Source organism: Monocercomonoides exilis, assembly GCF_001643675.1.
Source record: "Monocercomonoides exilis strain PA203 chromosome Unknown scaffold17-1647472, whole genome shotgun sequence".
NCBI lineage: Eukaryota > Preaxostyla > Oxymonadida > Polymastigidae > Monocercomonoides > Monocercomonoides exilis.
Window position 1 is genome coordinate 399487 of NW_027150562.1, and position 18136 is coordinate 417622.

At 35.6% G+C, this 18136-nt stretch overlaps 7 protein-coding genes across 7 annotated transcripts; 2 read left to right on the top strand and 5 right to left on the bottom strand.

The window, feature by feature from the left end:
* The first annotated feature begins 149 nt into the window (after window positions 1–149).
* Window positions 150–2834, top strand: MONOS_5925 (EpsinR-like protein A). The gene is made up of 5 exons (XM_067876116.1): window positions 150–199; window positions 260–455; window positions 545–683; window positions 747–1715; window positions 1917–2834. The coding sequence occupies exons 1-5, from the start codon at window positions 177–179 to the stop codon at window positions 2195–2197; spliced, it is 1608 nt and encodes a 535-aa protein (XP_067729139.1). The 5' UTR covers window positions 150–176; the 3' UTR covers window positions 2198–2834.
* Window positions 2835–6873: 4039 nt separating this feature from the next.
* On the bottom strand, window positions 6874–7119 carry MONOS_5924 (uncharacterized protein; the record flags this gene model as incomplete). Its single annotated transcript, XM_067876115.1, has 1 exon — window positions 6874–7119. One exon carries the CDS (start codon window positions 7117–7119, stop codon window positions 6874–6876), a length of 246 nt encoding a protein of 81 aa, XP_067729140.1.
* An 82-nt stretch (window positions 7120–7201) lies between these two features.
* MONOS_5923 (uncharacterized protein) lies at window positions 7202–8116 on the top strand (the record flags this gene model as incomplete). Its single annotated transcript, XM_067876114.1, has 2 exons — window positions 7202–7517; window positions 7710–8116. The coding sequence occupies 2 exons, from the start codon at window positions 7202–7204 to the stop codon at window positions 8114–8116; spliced, it is 723 nt and encodes a 240-aa protein (XP_067729141.1).
* A 785-nt stretch (window positions 8117–8901) lies between these two features.
* MONOS_5922 (uncharacterized protein) lies at window positions 8902–9333 on the bottom strand (the record flags this gene model as incomplete). The annotated part of the gene is made up of 1 exon (XM_067876113.1): window positions 8902–9333. One exon carries the CDS (start codon window positions 9331–9333, stop codon window positions 8902–8904), a length of 432 nt encoding a protein of 143 aa, XP_067729142.1.
* Window positions 9334–12232: 2899 nt separating this feature from the next.
* Window positions 12233–12772, bottom strand: MONOS_17443 (uncharacterized protein; the record flags this gene model as incomplete). The annotated part of the gene is made up of 1 exon (XM_067870364.1): window positions 12233–12772. The coding sequence occupies one exon, from the start codon at window positions 12770–12772 to the stop codon at window positions 12233–12235; it is 540 nt and encodes a 179-aa protein (XP_067729143.1).
* Window positions 12773–12935: 163 nt separating this feature from the next.
* Window positions 12936–14462, bottom strand: MONOS_17444 (uncharacterized protein; the record flags this gene model as incomplete). The annotated part of the gene is made up of 1 exon (XM_067870365.1): window positions 12936–14462. One exon carries the CDS (start codon window positions 14460–14462, stop codon window positions 12936–12938), a length of 1527 nt encoding a protein of 508 aa, XP_067729144.1.
* An 858-nt stretch (window positions 14463–15320) lies between these two features.
* MONOS_16390c1 (uncharacterized protein) lies at window positions 15321–15812 on the bottom strand (the record flags this gene model as incomplete). Its single annotated transcript, XM_067869297.1, has 1 exon — window positions 15321–15812. One exon carries the CDS (start codon window positions 15810–15812, stop codon window positions 15321–15323), a length of 492 nt encoding a protein of 163 aa, XP_067729145.1.
* Window positions 15813–18136: the final 2324 nt, after the last annotated feature.

Here is an 18136-nt window from a genome sequence, read left to right on the forward strand (position 1 = left end):
CCAATTCCTGTCAAAATATAAATCTATTTTAGAAAAAACATTTTTTCGGATATGAATGCAACATTACTAACTTATTGTTTTCAATTTTTCTCTAACATGTTAGCATTAATTTTGTTAACAGTAACAATTTATCTTTCAGTTATGGTTAACTGATCAACTATCTGAAAGAGAAAGAGATGAAGTCTTTCGTGAAAGATCTGTATGTCATAACTTAGCATTCTTCTTTTATTTATTATTTTATTGTTTATCAACAAAATAGAAAAGGAAAGGTGATGGGATCAGAGTATGAAAAGAAAGTCATCAATGCAACGACTGATGACCGTGAAATTGTTGATTCTGAGCTTCTTCGTGACATTGCAGATGCCACAAATGATTATTCCCAATATAACATCATCATGGGAAAGATTTGGGAACGTATTGATCAAAAGCCTCATGAATGGAAGATTGTGTACAAGGTTTGGGAGATTCAAATTATTTTCGAAGTTTTAAAAGAAACCTTGCAAATATATTTCGTTTCTTGTTGAATGAATAATACATAACGTAGGTGTTGGGTTTGCTTGAAGCTCTTATTAGAATGGGAAATGCTCGTTGTGTTGATGATATAAAAGCTAATTCTCATCGTCTTAAACAACTTGAATATTTTGACTATATAAATACAAAGCATATTGACTGTGGAGAAAATGGTTTGTTTTTGATTCAATTGTGACAAAAGAGAAAAATTATTATGTTTGCATAATTTATTTAAGTGCGAGAAAAAGCCAAGAACATCTTGCAAATACTTGAAGATGATGATCAAATTCGTGAAATGAGAGCAGATGCAGAAAGGACAAGAGGAAAGTTTCAGGGCATTGGAAGCAGTGGAGTTGGAACTTCTCGTTATGAAAGTAGATATGTTGGGCCATCATATGATACATCTTATAGATATAGCTCAGGAGGTGAAACACCTTCAAAATATGATATGGGATCTGGCGGATCAAGTGCTCCAAGCGGAAGGTCACACTATAGCTCAGATTCGTATGACGGAGAAGGAGGATTCACTGGAGGAACCGATTCACAATCTACAGAGAATGCAATGCAAAGAGATCGCCCAGCGGGAATTAGACGAGAACCATCTCCATCTTCAGCTACACCAACATCATCAACTACAACCACAACAGCAGACAATTCATTTGCATCTTCCTGGGCTTCATTTGCACCTTCAAACACAGCTACCACAACAACAGCAACACCTTCTCAGCCAGCATATCCTCCCGTATCGCCACAGTCCAATTCTGGCGGAGGCTTTTTCGCAGGACCAACTGCTCAACCTGCTCCAGCCGTTGCACCTTCAACAACACAGCAACCAGGATTTTTCTTTGGTTCTACAGCTACCCCTGCTGCAGCTCCAGCACCAGCTCCAGCTCCTGTTGCACAACCAGCACCTGCACCAGTTGCCCAAACTGCCCCTGTGCAGCAAACATCGCCATACCCACAAAGTGGAGGCTTCTTCAGCTCGGCTCCTGCTCCTGCTCCTGCACCAGCCGCTACTGTTGCACCCGCTCCAGCTATGACAGCAAGCGTTGCTCAAACTTCTCAAATTAACTTTATGAATACTTCAGCACAGCCAGCTCCAGCACCTGCACCGAAGTCCAGCGGCGTTATTGTTGCAGCACCTCCTTCTGATGATGCATTCTCAGTGTTCTTGGAATCAGCTCAAAAGGCAGAAGAGCCAGCTGGTGTGTGAAAGTTGGGAGAAAAAAAGAGAGAGAGATTTATGTGAAGCATTATTTTATTAAATCAAATAATTTTTCTTTTGATTTGCTATAGTATTTATTTTTGTGATGAACTGATTATAAATGTATTAACAAATGAATTTTTATTTTCTTCTTTGATTTCTGGATGATATTTTGTTTGTGTTTAATGAATATTTTTTACAGAACCAAAAAGCTCTGGTCCAGATGACTTGATTGATCCATCTCTGATTGATGTGTCCAACTTGGGAGCAAAGAAGAAGGAGCCAGAAAAGAAGAAAGGACAGTTCCTGAAAGTGTCTGTCTCATCAAGCGCCAACCAAGCTGCTGTTGGCATGCCTATGGGAACACCCGGAATGGGAATGGGAATGCAGCCAATGATGGGCGGAGGATACTACGGAGCCCCAATGAACACACCCGGATATCCACAGCCTGCTCCTGCTCAGCCCAGACCATATCAATGGTAAAAAATAAGTTGCTGTACTTATCCACTTTCTCTGCTTGCGGATTATTAAAGCAGGAATCTAATAAGGAGAGAGGAAAGGAGGGGTTCAGGTATTTTTTTATATTTATTTTAAGGACAGACTAAAGGATGAACAGTGAGTCAAAACAATAAACATAAAAGTGTCATTGTTATTAGTCTTCTCAAAGTGGATGGTATTGTTTTCTTAGGTTTATCTGATTTTGAAAATGAAGATGTTAATATTAGCAAGTTTCTACCTTTTGGAGCTACATGTCAATTCTTAAGCTTTCTTTCTTTCGCAATTTTTTTTTTTTTTTTGTTGAGGCTCTTTCTTTCTCAACCTCTTTTTTAATTTCTGCTCTTTTTTCTGTCATTTTTGGTTTTGGTAAAATAAATGTGTATTGCTTGTTGGTTGACTTCGCTATTTGCCTCATGTCTGATCCGTTGATAAGACTTTTTCGTTTTTTTAAAGTATTATTTCTTCGTACTCTCATCTTACTCATTCAATCATTGTTATTCGCCATTTGGATTTGATCATTACAACTCATCACCAATTCAAAATACACAGATCATTCGTCTTCATGATATTTTTTTTTAATTCTTTAAAAATGAAATAATCATTACATCTAATTTGCTCAGAATTTTAATTATTTATAAGAAGGAAGAAAAACTTCTGTGTTTTTTTTAATGTATCAATAAAGTGTTACGTTCAATTCTAATAATAAAAAAAAATAAAAAAATTTGAGTACAATATTCTTCAAAGATTGAGTGATGAAAGGAAATAAGTTCAATGTTTTGAATGTGAAATCGTCTTGAAAAACTGACAATTTCCTTTTGAAGTGTAATTATAATAAATTCTCCATGAATTATTCCATTGAAAATTATTTCGATAAAATAATTTTTATAAATATTCTAACCAATATTCTCACACATATAAAAAAATAAATTTTATATAAATGGGAAATTATTTTTGAAATCATATTTTTTCTAACAAAGATTTCTGTCAAAAAATTTCCTTTGAATATCACTAAAAAAACACTGAAAAGAGAAAAGAATAATTAAAGACATAGTCGTTTTTAATTCTGATAAAACATTTGTCTTTAAAATTATTCTGATTGTTTTTTGCATTTTTAAACAAAATCTCTTCCCAGTAAAAAGCAACCTCGAAAAATCAACACTTCGAAAAAAGTTATGATTTCATAAATAATGACCAATTTTTTTCATTTTCGAAAAAAAAAAGGCGTAATGAAACAAGAAGCACATCAGTCATTTTTTAATAAAAAAGTAATTTTGAAGTTAATATTATAGTTTTTGATATTTAAAAGTTGAATTGAGTCATGAAAGTGAAAAATGAAATGGATTTATTGAAGAGATTTCGTTCTTTTTTTCGTCATTTCTGTATCTGACCAGCCGCTTGCTTCACTGCCGTCGTCAATAATGTCATCTTTTTCATATTCGAAATCGTTTAATGAATCTGATGATATCTCATCTCCTGAAGGATCTTGATCGATGTCATCATCTGGAAAGAATTTTCTGAGTTCTTCGTGATATTCATTTTCATTGTAATAAACCAAAATTTTCAAGAATACCAAAAAGGTTTTATCTTCATGATGCTGACACAAATGCGCATACAGATATTCATCCAGATCAGTATATTTCACTCCGAATGGAGGCATATGACGTCGTAAGTTGACCCAAGATCCTTCGATAGTGTTTGTTGATTCTCCCATTACGTTGACAAATTCTTTTGAATGATTAACAGTGTGATGGATATATCCTAATTCAGAGAGTTTGGAATATGCTTTCCATTGATCCGAAATAACGATGGAACCTGGCATTATTATTTTTTGGAAAAGAGAAAGAAGCACGTTTGCTGATCGCCTTCCCACAAAAAAAGCTACCATTAAATGTATTGATCAAATTGATTTTTGATGTTCAATTGCCCCGAAAAGCCAAATTAGTTTCTTATTTTAACCTGGAACAATTTTTTGAAATTATGAGAAAATATGTGAATAAATCAAACCTCTTTTATATTTCCTTCTCCGCCTAGCCGATTCATCAATTTCCACCTCAACGCCAGGACCTCCTATCGTTCTTGGATTTTTGAATAAAAACATCGAACAAGCTCTTCTGAATATACTGTTAAATGCACCAACAGAATGGACTTCAACACCTGATATTAATGAAACTTTAGTGTTACTGATATAAATCCAATAACAATATGCCAATATTAATATAGTAGAAATTTTCAATGGCGATCGAGAAAAAATAGTTCCAGTGCGGATTGACATTCTTTTTTTGCATGTCGAACATGAATAATAAGATTTGCATCCATGTTCAGAAACAATTGAAATGTTTGAATGACAATTTTTGCATTTTTGGGGTTTGACAAGAATTTCATTCTCGAAAAGAAAGTCTATTGCACTGCTTTCAAATAAAAACCTCTGGAAAATGGAGTGTAATTGTTTGAAAGATTCTGAAATGTATGACATTCGAGCAATAGTGAAAAATGTCGAACAAATTCTTTATGATCATTCCATTATTCATGAGATAAACTAGATTTTCTTTATTTTTCATCGGTTGAAATCCTTTCGTTTCTAATGAAAAAACCTTCAATTATTCAATAATATAACAAAAGAAAAAGGAATAAGTGATAATCTCGAATTTCCATTGATGTCCTTTTGGTTTCAGTATGCCAAAAATAATATTCATGACAATACATGGGGGAAAATATGTGAATTCCTGTTTTTTCATTGAAAAAAAATGCACTTTTTTTGTATATTTGTGATCAAAAAACATGAAAAAAATGGGTTCATTTTTTGAAAGACGTGGGAGAATACAAAACATTATGTTGTAATGTCAATAATACATGTTTATGGATATGAGAATCCTATCTTTTTTGAAATCTGAGAGAGTTTAGGAAAGTTATGAGATAAACAATTATTTTGTCCTTTGTTCAAAAAAAAAAAAAGAATGATAATTCATATTTTCCCTTATATCATATTGTTGAGAAAAACGAATTGAAATAAAACATAAAATAATTTTTATCCAAGATGAAAAGAAAATATTCTCACATATCCATTTTATATTTGGGTGATAATTATTGTAGTCATATCTTTTTTCGAAGTGTTGATTTTTTCGAAGTTTTATCACTTTTTATAAAATTTTATCATTAAAAAGAAAAAAACTAGGTGAAATGTTTTAATAAATGATTATTGGGACAATTTTCTAGAAAAATTCATTTAAATAAAAAGAAATGATTTCTCAGCGTTCATTTATCAAAATTCAAAGAGTTTTTCTCAAACCGAATCCTTTGAATGAAAAAATATGGGTTCAAAAACAATCTCCAATTTTTATGAGAAAAAGTATTTTGAATAAAGATCTCTTTCGATATTAAAGTAATATTATAATGACATTGTATTTTTCGAAGTAATGAGCTGCAACAGTCATATGTCAATTTTTTTGTTAAGTTCATTTTGTTCAAATTCCTATAAAAAAATAGTTGAATATTTGGGTGATTATTTATGTAATCATATTTTTTCTGTTAATATATTCAGTACAAAAATTTCCTTTGCGTTAAAATAAGTGGCATAGGTCTGAATTGTACCATTTTTTCTGCTTTGTTTTGGAAATTTTTAATTAGAAATTGTGAAATATTATAATTTTTTATTGCCAAAATCGATCGGAATAATAAAAATTGCTTCACTTTATTTTTTCGATTTTTTAGTATTGATCACATATCCCATAATAATGTTGTTATTTTTCAAGATATTTTGATCAAAACCATAAAATATATTTAATTTTCCGATATTTCACAATTTGATTTGTTTTTTGAAAAACGCAACAAACTTCGATATATTTTCAACAGTTTGTTAGTTTTCTTTTTTATCTTTAAGTATTTTATGAATTTTTGTTGTTTTTGGTAAAAAAGGACTTGTATCATATACATAATTGATTAAGATTTTGCATCAATTTACTAATCAATATTCTGAAGAATCAAAAGAAGAAGTTCCGACTGTTCTTTCTTCAAAATCAGACATTGCACAACAATCAGCATCAGTTACCAGAAAAGCAAATGAATCAAATGAAACCACACAAAAGGAGAATCCATTTACAACTGAAGCTATAATCAACTCGTCTTCTTGATGGTTATGCTATCGTTTAACCTCCTTCTCCTTCTCCTCCTTCTCCGCCTTCTTTCACCACTGATTTAACTTCTCAAATTCAACCCAATCTTTTCTTTCTTTTGCACACTGCTCAAAGAAGCTTTCTTTTCAGCTCTGTCTTTTTCTACAATCGCCATGCTAGTGATTTGCTTCTGATTGTTTGTCTTCATTTAACATCAATTCAAAACAAGGCTCCATCCTGAACTGCTTCGTGCGCAATGATATCGTTCTTTTAAGCTCAATCACATGTTACACCCGAACTCGACTCCTCGTTTTTCTTTGATTCCTCTCCGTCTTCGCAGCTCATTCCGCTTGTGTCTGCCTCTCTTTGCATCCTCACGACACTTTTGACTACTGCTGAGTCCACAAGAGCAGTTGCCACGACTCTCACGCGCCTTATCATGGACAATCCTGTTAATTGTATTCATTTCTTTGTGTTTGAAGAACAACTACTGGGTGTGGGGAAGGAGAAAAAGATAGAGGAAAGCGAATAATGCTTACCAAAAGAGAATGCTTATTCGCTAAATCCGTCTGCAACTCCTGCTTTATCGCCACTTGTGCCATCGCCTATGTGTGAGACAACCAAAAAGGCTTCTCCATTCTCCCTCTCTTTCCTCTCAGATATTCCTTCGCTTGAGCCGCCTTCCTCATCCTCTGCTTCTTCTCTGCTTCTTCTAATGTTCGGCTCTTCCTTTGTGCGATGCTGCTTCTCCCTCTTGTTCTCCACGTTTCCTAACAAAGATCTCCATTCGTTCTGCATTGAGCTTGCTCTAACGACTCTTTGTCATTTGCATTTTGGTTCACCGACACTCACTCAACTTTTGTTGTTCTCTTCGCTGCCAATGATCCTCACTCTCAAAGGAAGTTTTTCACAATGGGACAATTTGTATCTGGAGGAGTGCAAGCACTCAATGAAGCCTGACTGTGCATCGATGGTTTCGTCGTCTATTCAAAGCACTCTGAAAGAAAAGCCAGCAAAGCCGACAGAGCTAACAGAAAATCAGATGTTAAACAAGAAAGTTGCACATCCATTGATTAGCATCCCATCTCTAGACATCATTGTGCCATCATCTGTGTCTTCGTTTATACCAATTATTGCCTTGCAGGCTTCAAATGTGAATCGATATCTTCAAACATTTCTGGTGTCTGTTGAACCCAGTTTATCTGTTCAGCATTCGACTTTGTCATCACAATCGTCATCGTCCTCTTATTACAACTGAACTGGAGAGATGTTGATTCCCACGCTGTACTTCTTATTTTCTTCGTTCTGTTTCCATTCTGTGTTGTTCTATCCGGTCCAATCAACAACTTCTGATCTTCTCACTACGTTTTCCACAATCGATATACAAGTGCTTTCTGCCTATCTATTTTACGCTCTTCTCTCGCCTTTACTTTCTCCCCTCAATTTGTTCCACTCGTTACCTGCTCAGTCATCTCCTTCAAACCCTGCTGTCATGAAGATGTTCCATCGGCAGTTGGTTGAACAAGAACTCAGAAAAAGGAAGAGGGCTGTAATGGAAGAGCGAGACAGACTGAATCAGCTGGACGACGACAGCGACGATGAGGCTGAAGAGGAAGAGGAAGAAGAAGAGACAGATAAAGGATCGACAGGAAAGCATCTTGTTCTTGCAATGCAGAATATGATTGGGGGGATTGCTGATTTGGCAACTGATGCGTTATCGGCAGTGGCAAACAAATCTGCAAAGTTCACATCAGCTATCAGGGGCATGTTTTCCTTTCTCGGTGAAAAAAAGTGAAAAGATGATAAAGACACAGACGATGAGTCAGATGATTGAAGCGAAGAAGAAAGAAAAGAAAATGAAGCTGAAGCCAAAGGAAAAGAACACAAAAGGCATGAAAAATCAGGAAATCAATCAACAGCCAACGAAGATCAGGAATCACATGAGGCAAATGAATCTTCAAGTGATTAACAGATTGTTGCTTCCAATAATTCTTCACAATCCACTTCAAGCACATCTCAATCCATTCCAAAATCTCCCTCAAAAGTTAAGAATGCATCTTCTTCTTCCTCCTCTCTTTCTCTTTCTGCTTCTTTGCCATTATTCCTCCATCCTTCCTTCGTTTATCGTGCAGATGGCATTGTTGTCCTCTGTATTCATCTGCTCACTCGAATAGCTTCTGTTGATTTAAGCCTGCTTCCACAGTCTCCTTCAATAAAAATGCATTCACATTGTTCACGTAGCGATGATAGCTCGTTAAGTCTTGTTCACAAAGTGCTCATTGCAAAAACCTCTGCTCATTCTTTTTCGTCTTGTCAACAGATTTCGTGTGAAACTACTTCTGGGCAATCAGATCAGCTCAATAACCAAAAGCTTTCGTTCACTTATCCAAAAGCAGTCAGAAATTCGAAGAGATCAACATCTTCAAGTTCTCTTGCTCCTCTGAAGGATGCTGTTCCTCTAGTTCTGTCTGCAAAGGAAATAAACACAAGAAGATGATGTGAAAAAGAAAATATGAATGATTCCACAATTGTTTATTAGAATGAAGATTGTCCTTCTAATTTATTCACAACCCGAACTTATCAATCAAACAACACTTCCCTAAATCCATTTAGTGAATTGAATTTTTTGGGAGCATCTTCACTTGTCCAAGTTGTCCAAAAGCTTTTCAATCCACCTCTTTCTTTTTCCCCCATCACATTCATCACATCCTGTCCATTCAACCCGGCAGGCCAGCTAACTCTGCAACAGAATGTGTTGCTATGGTCAGCCACCATCGACTTCCTCATTTCGCTCGATAAGAGCATTCTCAGCAGCTCCACGCTGGGAATGTCGCAGCACACATACGTTGTCACAAAGCTTGCTGTCAACGAGGAAGCAAACTGATGCGGCTCGCAGTTCTGCTCTGAAGAGACGTGTGTTGAATTGGAGAAGATGAATGTACTGTCTGCATTTGCATAAATGCCTCCTTTGACTGCACTGTCTCTGCGTCTCCTCAGTAGTGTTGCTTTCATTTTGGAAGGAAATCCCCAAAATTTCCTTTCTCTTTTATTATATCATATGAGCTGCAAACAATAAAATCTTTGTATTTCTTCCTTTGGAAAACTGCGTTGACGAAAACTTGGATAGTGCCTTTTCGATGAGCAATGACGAACTTCTTCAGCAAAATCGCTAAATAATATGAATCACTCATCAATTTTCGATTATTTTTGAAAAAATCTTTATCATTATTATCAAAATATTCAAAAATTGAAATGGATGTTAATTGAGTTAAATACTCAGCGAATTGAAAAAGATTTCTATATGGCGAAGTGAAAACAAAATAAGCAAGTTGTGATTGATGATTTTTTTCAACTTTAGTGGGTTCTGTTACGGAAGAGTTATTGGCTTATTTGATGAACCAATTGTTTTATTCTTCATCCCGCTCCTGAGAAGTTTCAATTGAGAAAATTGTTTTATTTGCATCAATTTTTTTTGAAACTTTTTTTCTAAAGCCTTTTGACGTTGTTGAACATAATATTGAGTCCATTCTTTATATAACTCTGATCCTTCGGTTTGAACATGTCTTGTTATCAAATAGTTATACACGTTCCTCTTTGTTGTTTGTGATTGTTCTTTCATTTCTTTCCTTTTCATCTTTTGATCCTCGGATATTTCATCTGCTTTTTGGTGATTGGACTTTCCTTCAAACTTCTTATGTTCATCTTCTTCAACTTGTTCATTTTCTTCGTGCTGATAATCATTATGTCCATTATATTCGTGCAGGTTGTCGTTCAGGTCATTCATTTTCTTTTTTGAAGCGTTGTATACATCATTCGTTGAAGACAAATAACAAAGATCATCAGACGAACTATCCTCTTCAAAGAATTCATATGACGAAGGTGAATCTTCTTCTTCATTTTCATCAATGGAACATTTTTCATAATTGCTATCAGTGTTATTTGTTTCTTCTGTTTCTTTTTCATTAATTCTGTTTTTTTTTTTTTTTTTTTTTTTTTTTTTTTTTTTTTTTTTTTTTTGGTAATTTATCAAGATCATCCGTATTATATAAAACACATTCTTGATTTGATTTTTCTTCTTCCATTTTTTTCATCTCGTATAATTCATTCATCTTCTTCTTTTCATCTTTTTGAATAGTTTCAATCTCTTTTTCACAATCTTCGAAAGTCTTCAAAAATGTATTCAGTTCTTTGACATTTACTGTTGATAAATCGCTTAGAAATTTTTGTTGACTTTTGTGAATATTGAATCTATATATGAATTCATATATATATTCCTTTTTTTTTGTAAATGATCTTCCCCTTTTTGGTATATTTTCTTTCAAGTGAGACCACATACACTCAATTGTTTGAGTATGTATTGTGTGATCGTGTTCATCTTTAAATCGTTCCGAGTGGTTGACACTTTTGAGTTCATATGGGTGATTTTTTTTGACATCATAAAAAAAGATCAAAAATCGAAAATATAAATTCTATTGTGGTATTAATTGATCAAAGAGTTAAATTGTTTTTTTGCAAGCATTTAGCATTAATTTCTGTAATATAAATTTGTTTTATTCCCCCCCCCCCCCCCCCCAAAAGACATACCTTTTTCACTTTTTTTTGTGGAAAAGAATTTTTTTGATCAAGTTTTATAAATATTTACTAAAACAAACGAATAAAACTTCAAAAAAAATTGCAAATTCATAATTGGAAAAAACAAAACATTGAAAAGAAAAAATTAAAAATAAGAACAGAAAAGAAGAAAACAAAATTATTGAAACCAATTTATTATTAAGAGTTATTTTTCTTTTTATTTTTTCTTCACCTTTGCACAGCCAACAAATCTCCATTCCTTTTATTCTTTTCATCAACTTCATCAAACGTTAAACAAAATCGTGGAACATTGGATAAATCCGATTTCAACAATGGAACTGATGTCGATGTCTGTGGAAGATAAGGACAGATACCATGTGCCACAATCGAGTATTCCCTCACTGGCTTCATTTTCCTCCTCCAAGACTCCTCCCTCACCCTCCTCAGCTCAACATTTGTTCCTCTTCAAACACTCACCTTCAGCGCAGCTGATGCAAAAATCATTGATAACAATTGACATTTTCTAATTTCATTAAAATTTCTTCCATTCATTAATTTTTTAAATTTTCCATATCATCGAAAAATCTTTGTGCCTTCATTGCTTTTTCAACAAGAGCATATATCATCACTAATTATTCGAGAAGTTTAACTAAGTTCCGAAAAAAATCTAACTTTGCCATTTTCCATTTGATTTGGCTTCTTCATCAAATGAAAATAAAGCTCGTTGCTTAAGGAATCATCTATTTCTTCTCTTCAAATAGCATTTCTTCAATCAAATCAGAAAGATTTTCAAAAACATTTATTTCCTCAACTTTCCGATTTCAACTTTTTCGTATCCAATTAGAGCAAGTGTCTCATATAATTTCTCTTCAAATATGTCTTTTCCTCTCAATTCCTTTTCTTCCTCGCTTCATTTGCAACAATTCGCCTTGGTTTCGCTGCTGTGAAATCTTCCGAAGGCTATTTAGGAGCCCATCCATTTCATAAAACAATAGCTTCAATGTTCTTTCTGTTTTCACTGCAAATGCTTCAGCTTCCAAATAAAAATGGCAAAATCTTCCTCCTTTTCTGATTGTACTCCATCAGATACGCTTTTCTTGGATCAACGAAACACTGTCTTCTTTATCACATAATTTCTGCTGATATTCTGTGTTAGAATAAATAATTATCTGTGCTTCTGAATAGAAATGAAAGATGAGGCCTGACGATGAATTCGAGGGGAGTTGAATGAAAGAAAAGAAGAAGAAGAAGTTAAGGCAGGAAGTGATAGCGGAAGTGGGGTTGGAATAGCTGAATTAGAAGAAGAAAGAAGTTTTGCTTGGAATTGCAGTGAAGGAGATTAAGATGTTCTGAGAGAAGGAGAAGATAGTTGTTGGATGTTCATAAACAAGGACGAATTGACAAGTGATGAAGTACAATGAGAAAGAGGATGAAGAGCAATGTTTGGACTTGCAGCAAGATCAGCAGCTGAATTAAAAGGCGCTACCAAATTGAGTGAAGGATATTCTTCATCGAATCCGCCGCAGTTGAATTCTGCAAAGCGGAGAAAGATACCAATTTTGAGAATGAAAGCGCATCTCTTCTTCCAGGCACGTTGTTCTAGCTGAATGTTCTTATCCCTTTCTCCTTCTGAAACAGTTGCGGTTATCTTTTCCCTTCTCCTTTCCTTCCCTTTCTGTGTGTCACTTATGCTTCCTCTTTGCAGTTCCGCACGTCTTTGCTTAAGAACGATCTTCAGCGCACTCATTAGATCCAGTCTTGTTCTCGTCTGCCTCGCGTCGACTGCTGCACACACAGGCAATTTTCGCATCTTCCACACAAATTGCCTGTTTTTTTTCGCTTTTGATACGCACATAACGGCGGGGCACATCCAATTCATCGCTCAAATCTTCAAAGACAGAATAAGCTTAATCATTCAGCGTGCAGTCCAATTTCCGCTCTCTTGTCAAAGATGGCGTTTGGCTTTCTTTCGCCTCTTGTTGGGCCTCGCTGGACATTTTGTTCTCTTTCTGGTTGGTCGGCGTGCCTGTCTCAAGATGTGGTTATAATACTCCTTGGATACTGCTAAACAGATTTTTGTCTCTTTCCTTTATCTTCTTCGCCATTTTCTCCATTTTTCTTCGCTCTTGCTCTTCTTTCTCCTTTTTCTTCTTCTGCATCTCCTGCAGTTTCATCAGCCGAAGCAGTTTTTCTCTCTGATCATCTGATTCCAATGAATTAAACGTGATTTTCGCCTCTTCATCGTCCACTTTCCCTTTCTCATTCTGAAACTCATCTTGCATCACTCTTGTCACTTCTTTGTTCAAATCTTTCATCCCCATCACACCCAACGTCGCCCCTCCTCCTCCTCCTCCAATTCCTCCTCCACCTCCACCTCCTCCAACGGTATGTGACAGCTGCGTTGTTGGTGCACAAACAGCTCCTCTCACCATTTCCATCTCTTGGCTGTACACAATCAACGCTCTCCCTCCAACTCCTCTCCATCCTCCGTCCATTCGCTTCCCTCGCGTAAAGTGTATCGTTCCAAAGGCGCCTCGTCCTGAAGTATATTGCTTAGGCTGTGGAGAAGGTGATGGTGTTGGAGAGGTATTTGCTGTTGTGTTCTGTTGTTGTGGTTGTTGCTGCTGTTTCTGCTGAGCTTGCGATGAAAGAGGCTCTGGCTTTGGCTCATCTGAATGCGTTTCGTCTTTTTTGCCGTTTTGAATTGACACTTTCGCTTTTGCATTCTTTTCTGCTTCTGTTTGATAGTCTTTCTTTTGAAGTCTTTCAACACTTTCCTGAGCTTCATTGTTTTCATTTCCTTTCTTTTTCATCGAAGCACTTTGTTTTGTTTCAGTATCATTTGCATCATCATCATATGCTCCTTCCTTTTCACTCGCATCGCTCTCCAAACTATCAGTTGATTCGTCATCTGATAGAATTCCCCCAACATTCACCACATTCTCATAGCTCATCAGCTTCAGAATACTCTCATCGTCTGCATTGTCCTCTTCATACAGCCATCCATCCCCTGAGCTTATTCCCCACCAGTCGTCGTTGTCAAACTCTTCTTCTCTTCTTCGGAACGCTGTCAGAATCTCCCGCAGCTTCTTCTCTCGAATGTCGTCTTCTTCGTCTTCGTTTATTCCAGTCAAGTTGCAAGCTTCTGTTTTCTTCTTATTCTTCATTTTGTTATAATTATTTTTGGATTTTGATAAATGTTTTATTTTCTTTTCTTTTGAAACAACTGATTTGGGTTTGTTCATTGAATCCTCCAAAATCACTTCTTCGTTTTCGTCGTTGTTCGAGTCATCATCATCTTCTTCTTCCTCATCTTTCGTGCTATCTTCATCGCCTTCAACTTCTTCTTTGTTTCCATTTTCATTCAAAGAATTAATCACTTCTTTCTCTTCTTTTCCGTCTTCTTTGCCATCCCCCTCACTTTTTGTAGCATTCACACTCATTCCTGGTCTTTTTATCGATTCATCAATCGGCGTCGGAGAAAGCAGAAGGTTTGGTCTGACCTTCAAAAGCACTTCATTCACAACAGAATCTCGTTGAAGCTCAAGCGCCTGGTAATACCTTCGCATCAGCCTCTGTTTCTCTCTCTGCTTGTGACACTTCTCTCTTCGCTCTTCTTCATCACTGATGATGGAGCTGTCGGAAAGGAATTCACTTTCTTCATTTTTTTATGTTTTCTTCAGAGAATTTCTTCTAATCAATGATATACTCTCGTTTTCTTCTGCTTTTGCTTTATATTCATTTTCATTGAAGCTATTATCCCTATCACTTGCATGCTTTAATTCCTTCCTCAACTTTATTTTTTCTCTTTTTCTTCTCTCCTCTCTCCTCTCGTTCCTTGCTTCTCTCTTTCGCTCTCTCTCTTTCTCTCTTCCTCTTCTCCAGATTCTCTGCATATCGCTCCATCATCCGAAACTCTGCAAACAGCTGTATTGCATCAAATACATCGGGAGGGAGAACAAAATATTGTCTTTTCCTTCTTCCTCTGAGCTGTTGCTTCATCCTCTTTATCTGCTGCTCTTCGCTTGTCAGAAATCTGTTTCTGGAAGAGCAAAGCAACGAGGAGGAAGAAGTAGATTAAGAAGAGCACGGTGGACATGAAGCAGAAGCAACTTGTGCACAGCGGTTGAGATAGCTCCGGTGGAGTAGACAGTGCATTGTTCTTATGCGGCTCATCATGGCAATCTCAGAACGATGAGGTGGTTTGGGATGGAGAGAGAGGTCAGTTACTGCTGGAGAAGATGAGGAAGATGAAGGAGAGGGAGAAGAAGATGATTGAGGAAGAGAAAGAAAAGATTCATTGGGTAATGAAGAAGGAGATGTGCCTGTGCCTGTGCCAATGCCAGCAATTGAATGAGTCAAAAATGTTTGTGTTGAATTCTGATTGCTTTTTCTTTGTCTTTGTCTTCGAGGCACATAAGATGGATTCAGATCGCATCTGACTGAAAAACGGACAATTCTCTGCTCGAAATGAGGCTGTTTGCAAGCGAACCGAATCTTCTTCGCAGAATGCCATCTCCGTTGTTCAGCACTTGCTCAAAGAGGAAATCGTCAATGAGATTGGTTGCATAGCCAGGAAAGCCAAATGTGTTGATTGTGTTAAAGGATGAGTAGTTTTCGAGTGTCAATGGATTGACTCCACATTCATCGACTGCCTCGTCTGTGTCAAGATGCTCTACCCAATCGCCTAACAGTCTAAAACCAGGAAATTTCTCTCGTTTCTCTTTCTCTTTTCCTTTCCCTCTTTCTCTCTCTTTGAGTTTTTCCTTCCACTTCTCCTTCTCTCTCTCCCTCATTGCTGTTATTCGTGTTATTCCTCTCACAGCATTTTCTCTTTTTCCCTTTCCATCTTTCCCACCATTCCCATTCTCATACATTCCAGTGAAAATAGCCATCATCCTCTGCTCTTTGTTCGACATCTGTTTGTTTTTCTGCCCCCATCTCAGTCTGTTCTGTCTCAATTGAAGTTTTCTTGCGCGAATGTTTGAAAATTCGTTGTCTTCATCAAAAAGAGGCAGCGGAGGAGGAGGAAAATCAGGTGAAGTTGAATGAGAAAGAAGCTATTGAGTGAGAAAAGAATGAAGGAGAGAAGGGATGTGTGAGAGAGAAGAGAGAGAAGGGAAAGAAGGGAAAGAAGGAGAAAGTGAAGAAAGGGAAGACGATAAAGAAGAAGTGGAGATGGAAGGAGTTGATAAAGAACGAATAACAGAAGAGAAAGAAGAAGGTTTGAGGGATGTTTTGAAGCTAAGTTGTGGTTGTTGATTAAGATGCTGATGTTGATGACGAGAACGAGAAATGAAAAAGAACATGAATAAGAAAAATTAAAAGAAGAAGAAGTGCACGATGTGTTAAATGAGTAAATGTACGTTGGACACAGATGATGAATAGAGGTAGAAGAAGGAGAAAAGAGTTGAGTGGCGAAATGGAAATTGAAAGAAGATGAAAGATGAGAAAGAGGAGAATATTGAAGAGCTAATGAAGAAGGAACAAGGGAAGATCTGTTGGTTGAGAGAAGGCGGTGAATGAAAGGTGTATTGAATGAAAGAAAAGGATTAGGAGGAAGAAAAGGATGAGGTGGAGAAAGAGAAAAAAACAAGAAGAAATTGTATGATATGTTATTGATATATATGATAAAGAAGAAAAAGAAGATGATGAATAAATGGCATGAGATGATTAATTGTTGGAAATAAAGAAGATGAGTGTCAATTCACATCAACTGAGAAATTCAATAAAATTCTCTTCTTCAGGATTTTGTTTTTTTCTGGCAAATAATAGCCTCTGAATCCTTTTCACTTTCAGCTCAATCCTCTTTCTCTCTCTCAAACTAAAAATACAAAGCATGCGTCAATCTCTTTTTGATTTCATCTTTCAAGCTTTCAATTCCCCTTCTTTCACAAAAAATCATCTTTTCTCAAAAACTATTCTTCGCCAAAGCCCAATTCCAGGCATCTTCGAAATTTCTTGAATTTCATTTGTTCGTCTTTATTTGTTCTTCCCCACTTTTCTTCTTCTTCTTCAAAGCCATATAATCCTTCGCTTTTTCAACATCCTGAATGAAAAAATAATAATCACTTCAAAAAATATTCAACAAACCTTCTAAACATTTTTATATGGAATTTTCTGTTTTATATTCCATTGCACACTGTTTCCCTCCAATAAAAATTCTTTATTCCTTCCATTTTCAAATATTTCTTTTCTGATTTTCTAATCGTCCTTTCCGGAAGTCATTTTCCCATCAAATGCATCGATTTCCCTCTCTTCTGAAAAATGTGAAACTTATGTATTTTCTTCAATTTCATCTTTCTCATTGAAAAATATCCTTGTTTCTCGTCTGAAAATATCATTCCAAATTCCTTCCCAATCCCTTCACCCTGGGCACTTTCCATATGAATTCGCTCTCCCAACTTTATGGTCACCCTGCACAACGAGATATCCCGCCTTCATTCATTTTCATTCATTTCTGCCTCCTGCCCTGAAAGAAAGAATAAAAACGGTCAATAAAAAATAATCATATATAGAAATAATAAATAAATACCAAACTTCCTTCTCTGCCTTTTATTAGCAATTATTCTTTGGCATATCAATCATATAAATATTTTCATTAAAAACAAAAGAAAGAACACCTATTGATTGTCTATGAAAAGATTTGTTTAAAAACATGTGTTTTCCTCATATGATAACAAATAACAAACCTCGATGCAACGTCAATGTGAGAAAAATTGTTGAAAGAACATTTTGAAATAAAGTTATGGAATTTTTTCTCATTGAAAAAAGTTCTAAACACACATTTTTTTTAATCATTTTTAATGAATATTGTTGTTTTAATAATTATGAAGCGTATGAACACTAATAGAATATAAGCATTTTCTCGTTCTTGAAAGAACAAAAAAGCGAAAAATTTTCATAGATTTTTGATCTGAAAATTTGAGATACATTTTTCGAAAAAGAGGTCACACCTTGGTACCCCTTTTTTTGACATATTTCACACACAGTCATTCTAACAAATCGATTCATGCGAAAAAAATGCCACCCAAGGTGTGACCCTCGTGGGATACCTTAAAAATATTTTTTCCTTATGATCAGATCCATAATTATTTGAATATGCATAAAATTGTCTGACTTTTGTGTTGTGAGACGATTATTCTCCATTTGTTATTTGCACAAAATTTTAACATTCTGACATTATTTTGTGTAGTATTTTGTTGTTTAGTCGTTTTTATGGATGAAATTTTTATATTTGTGA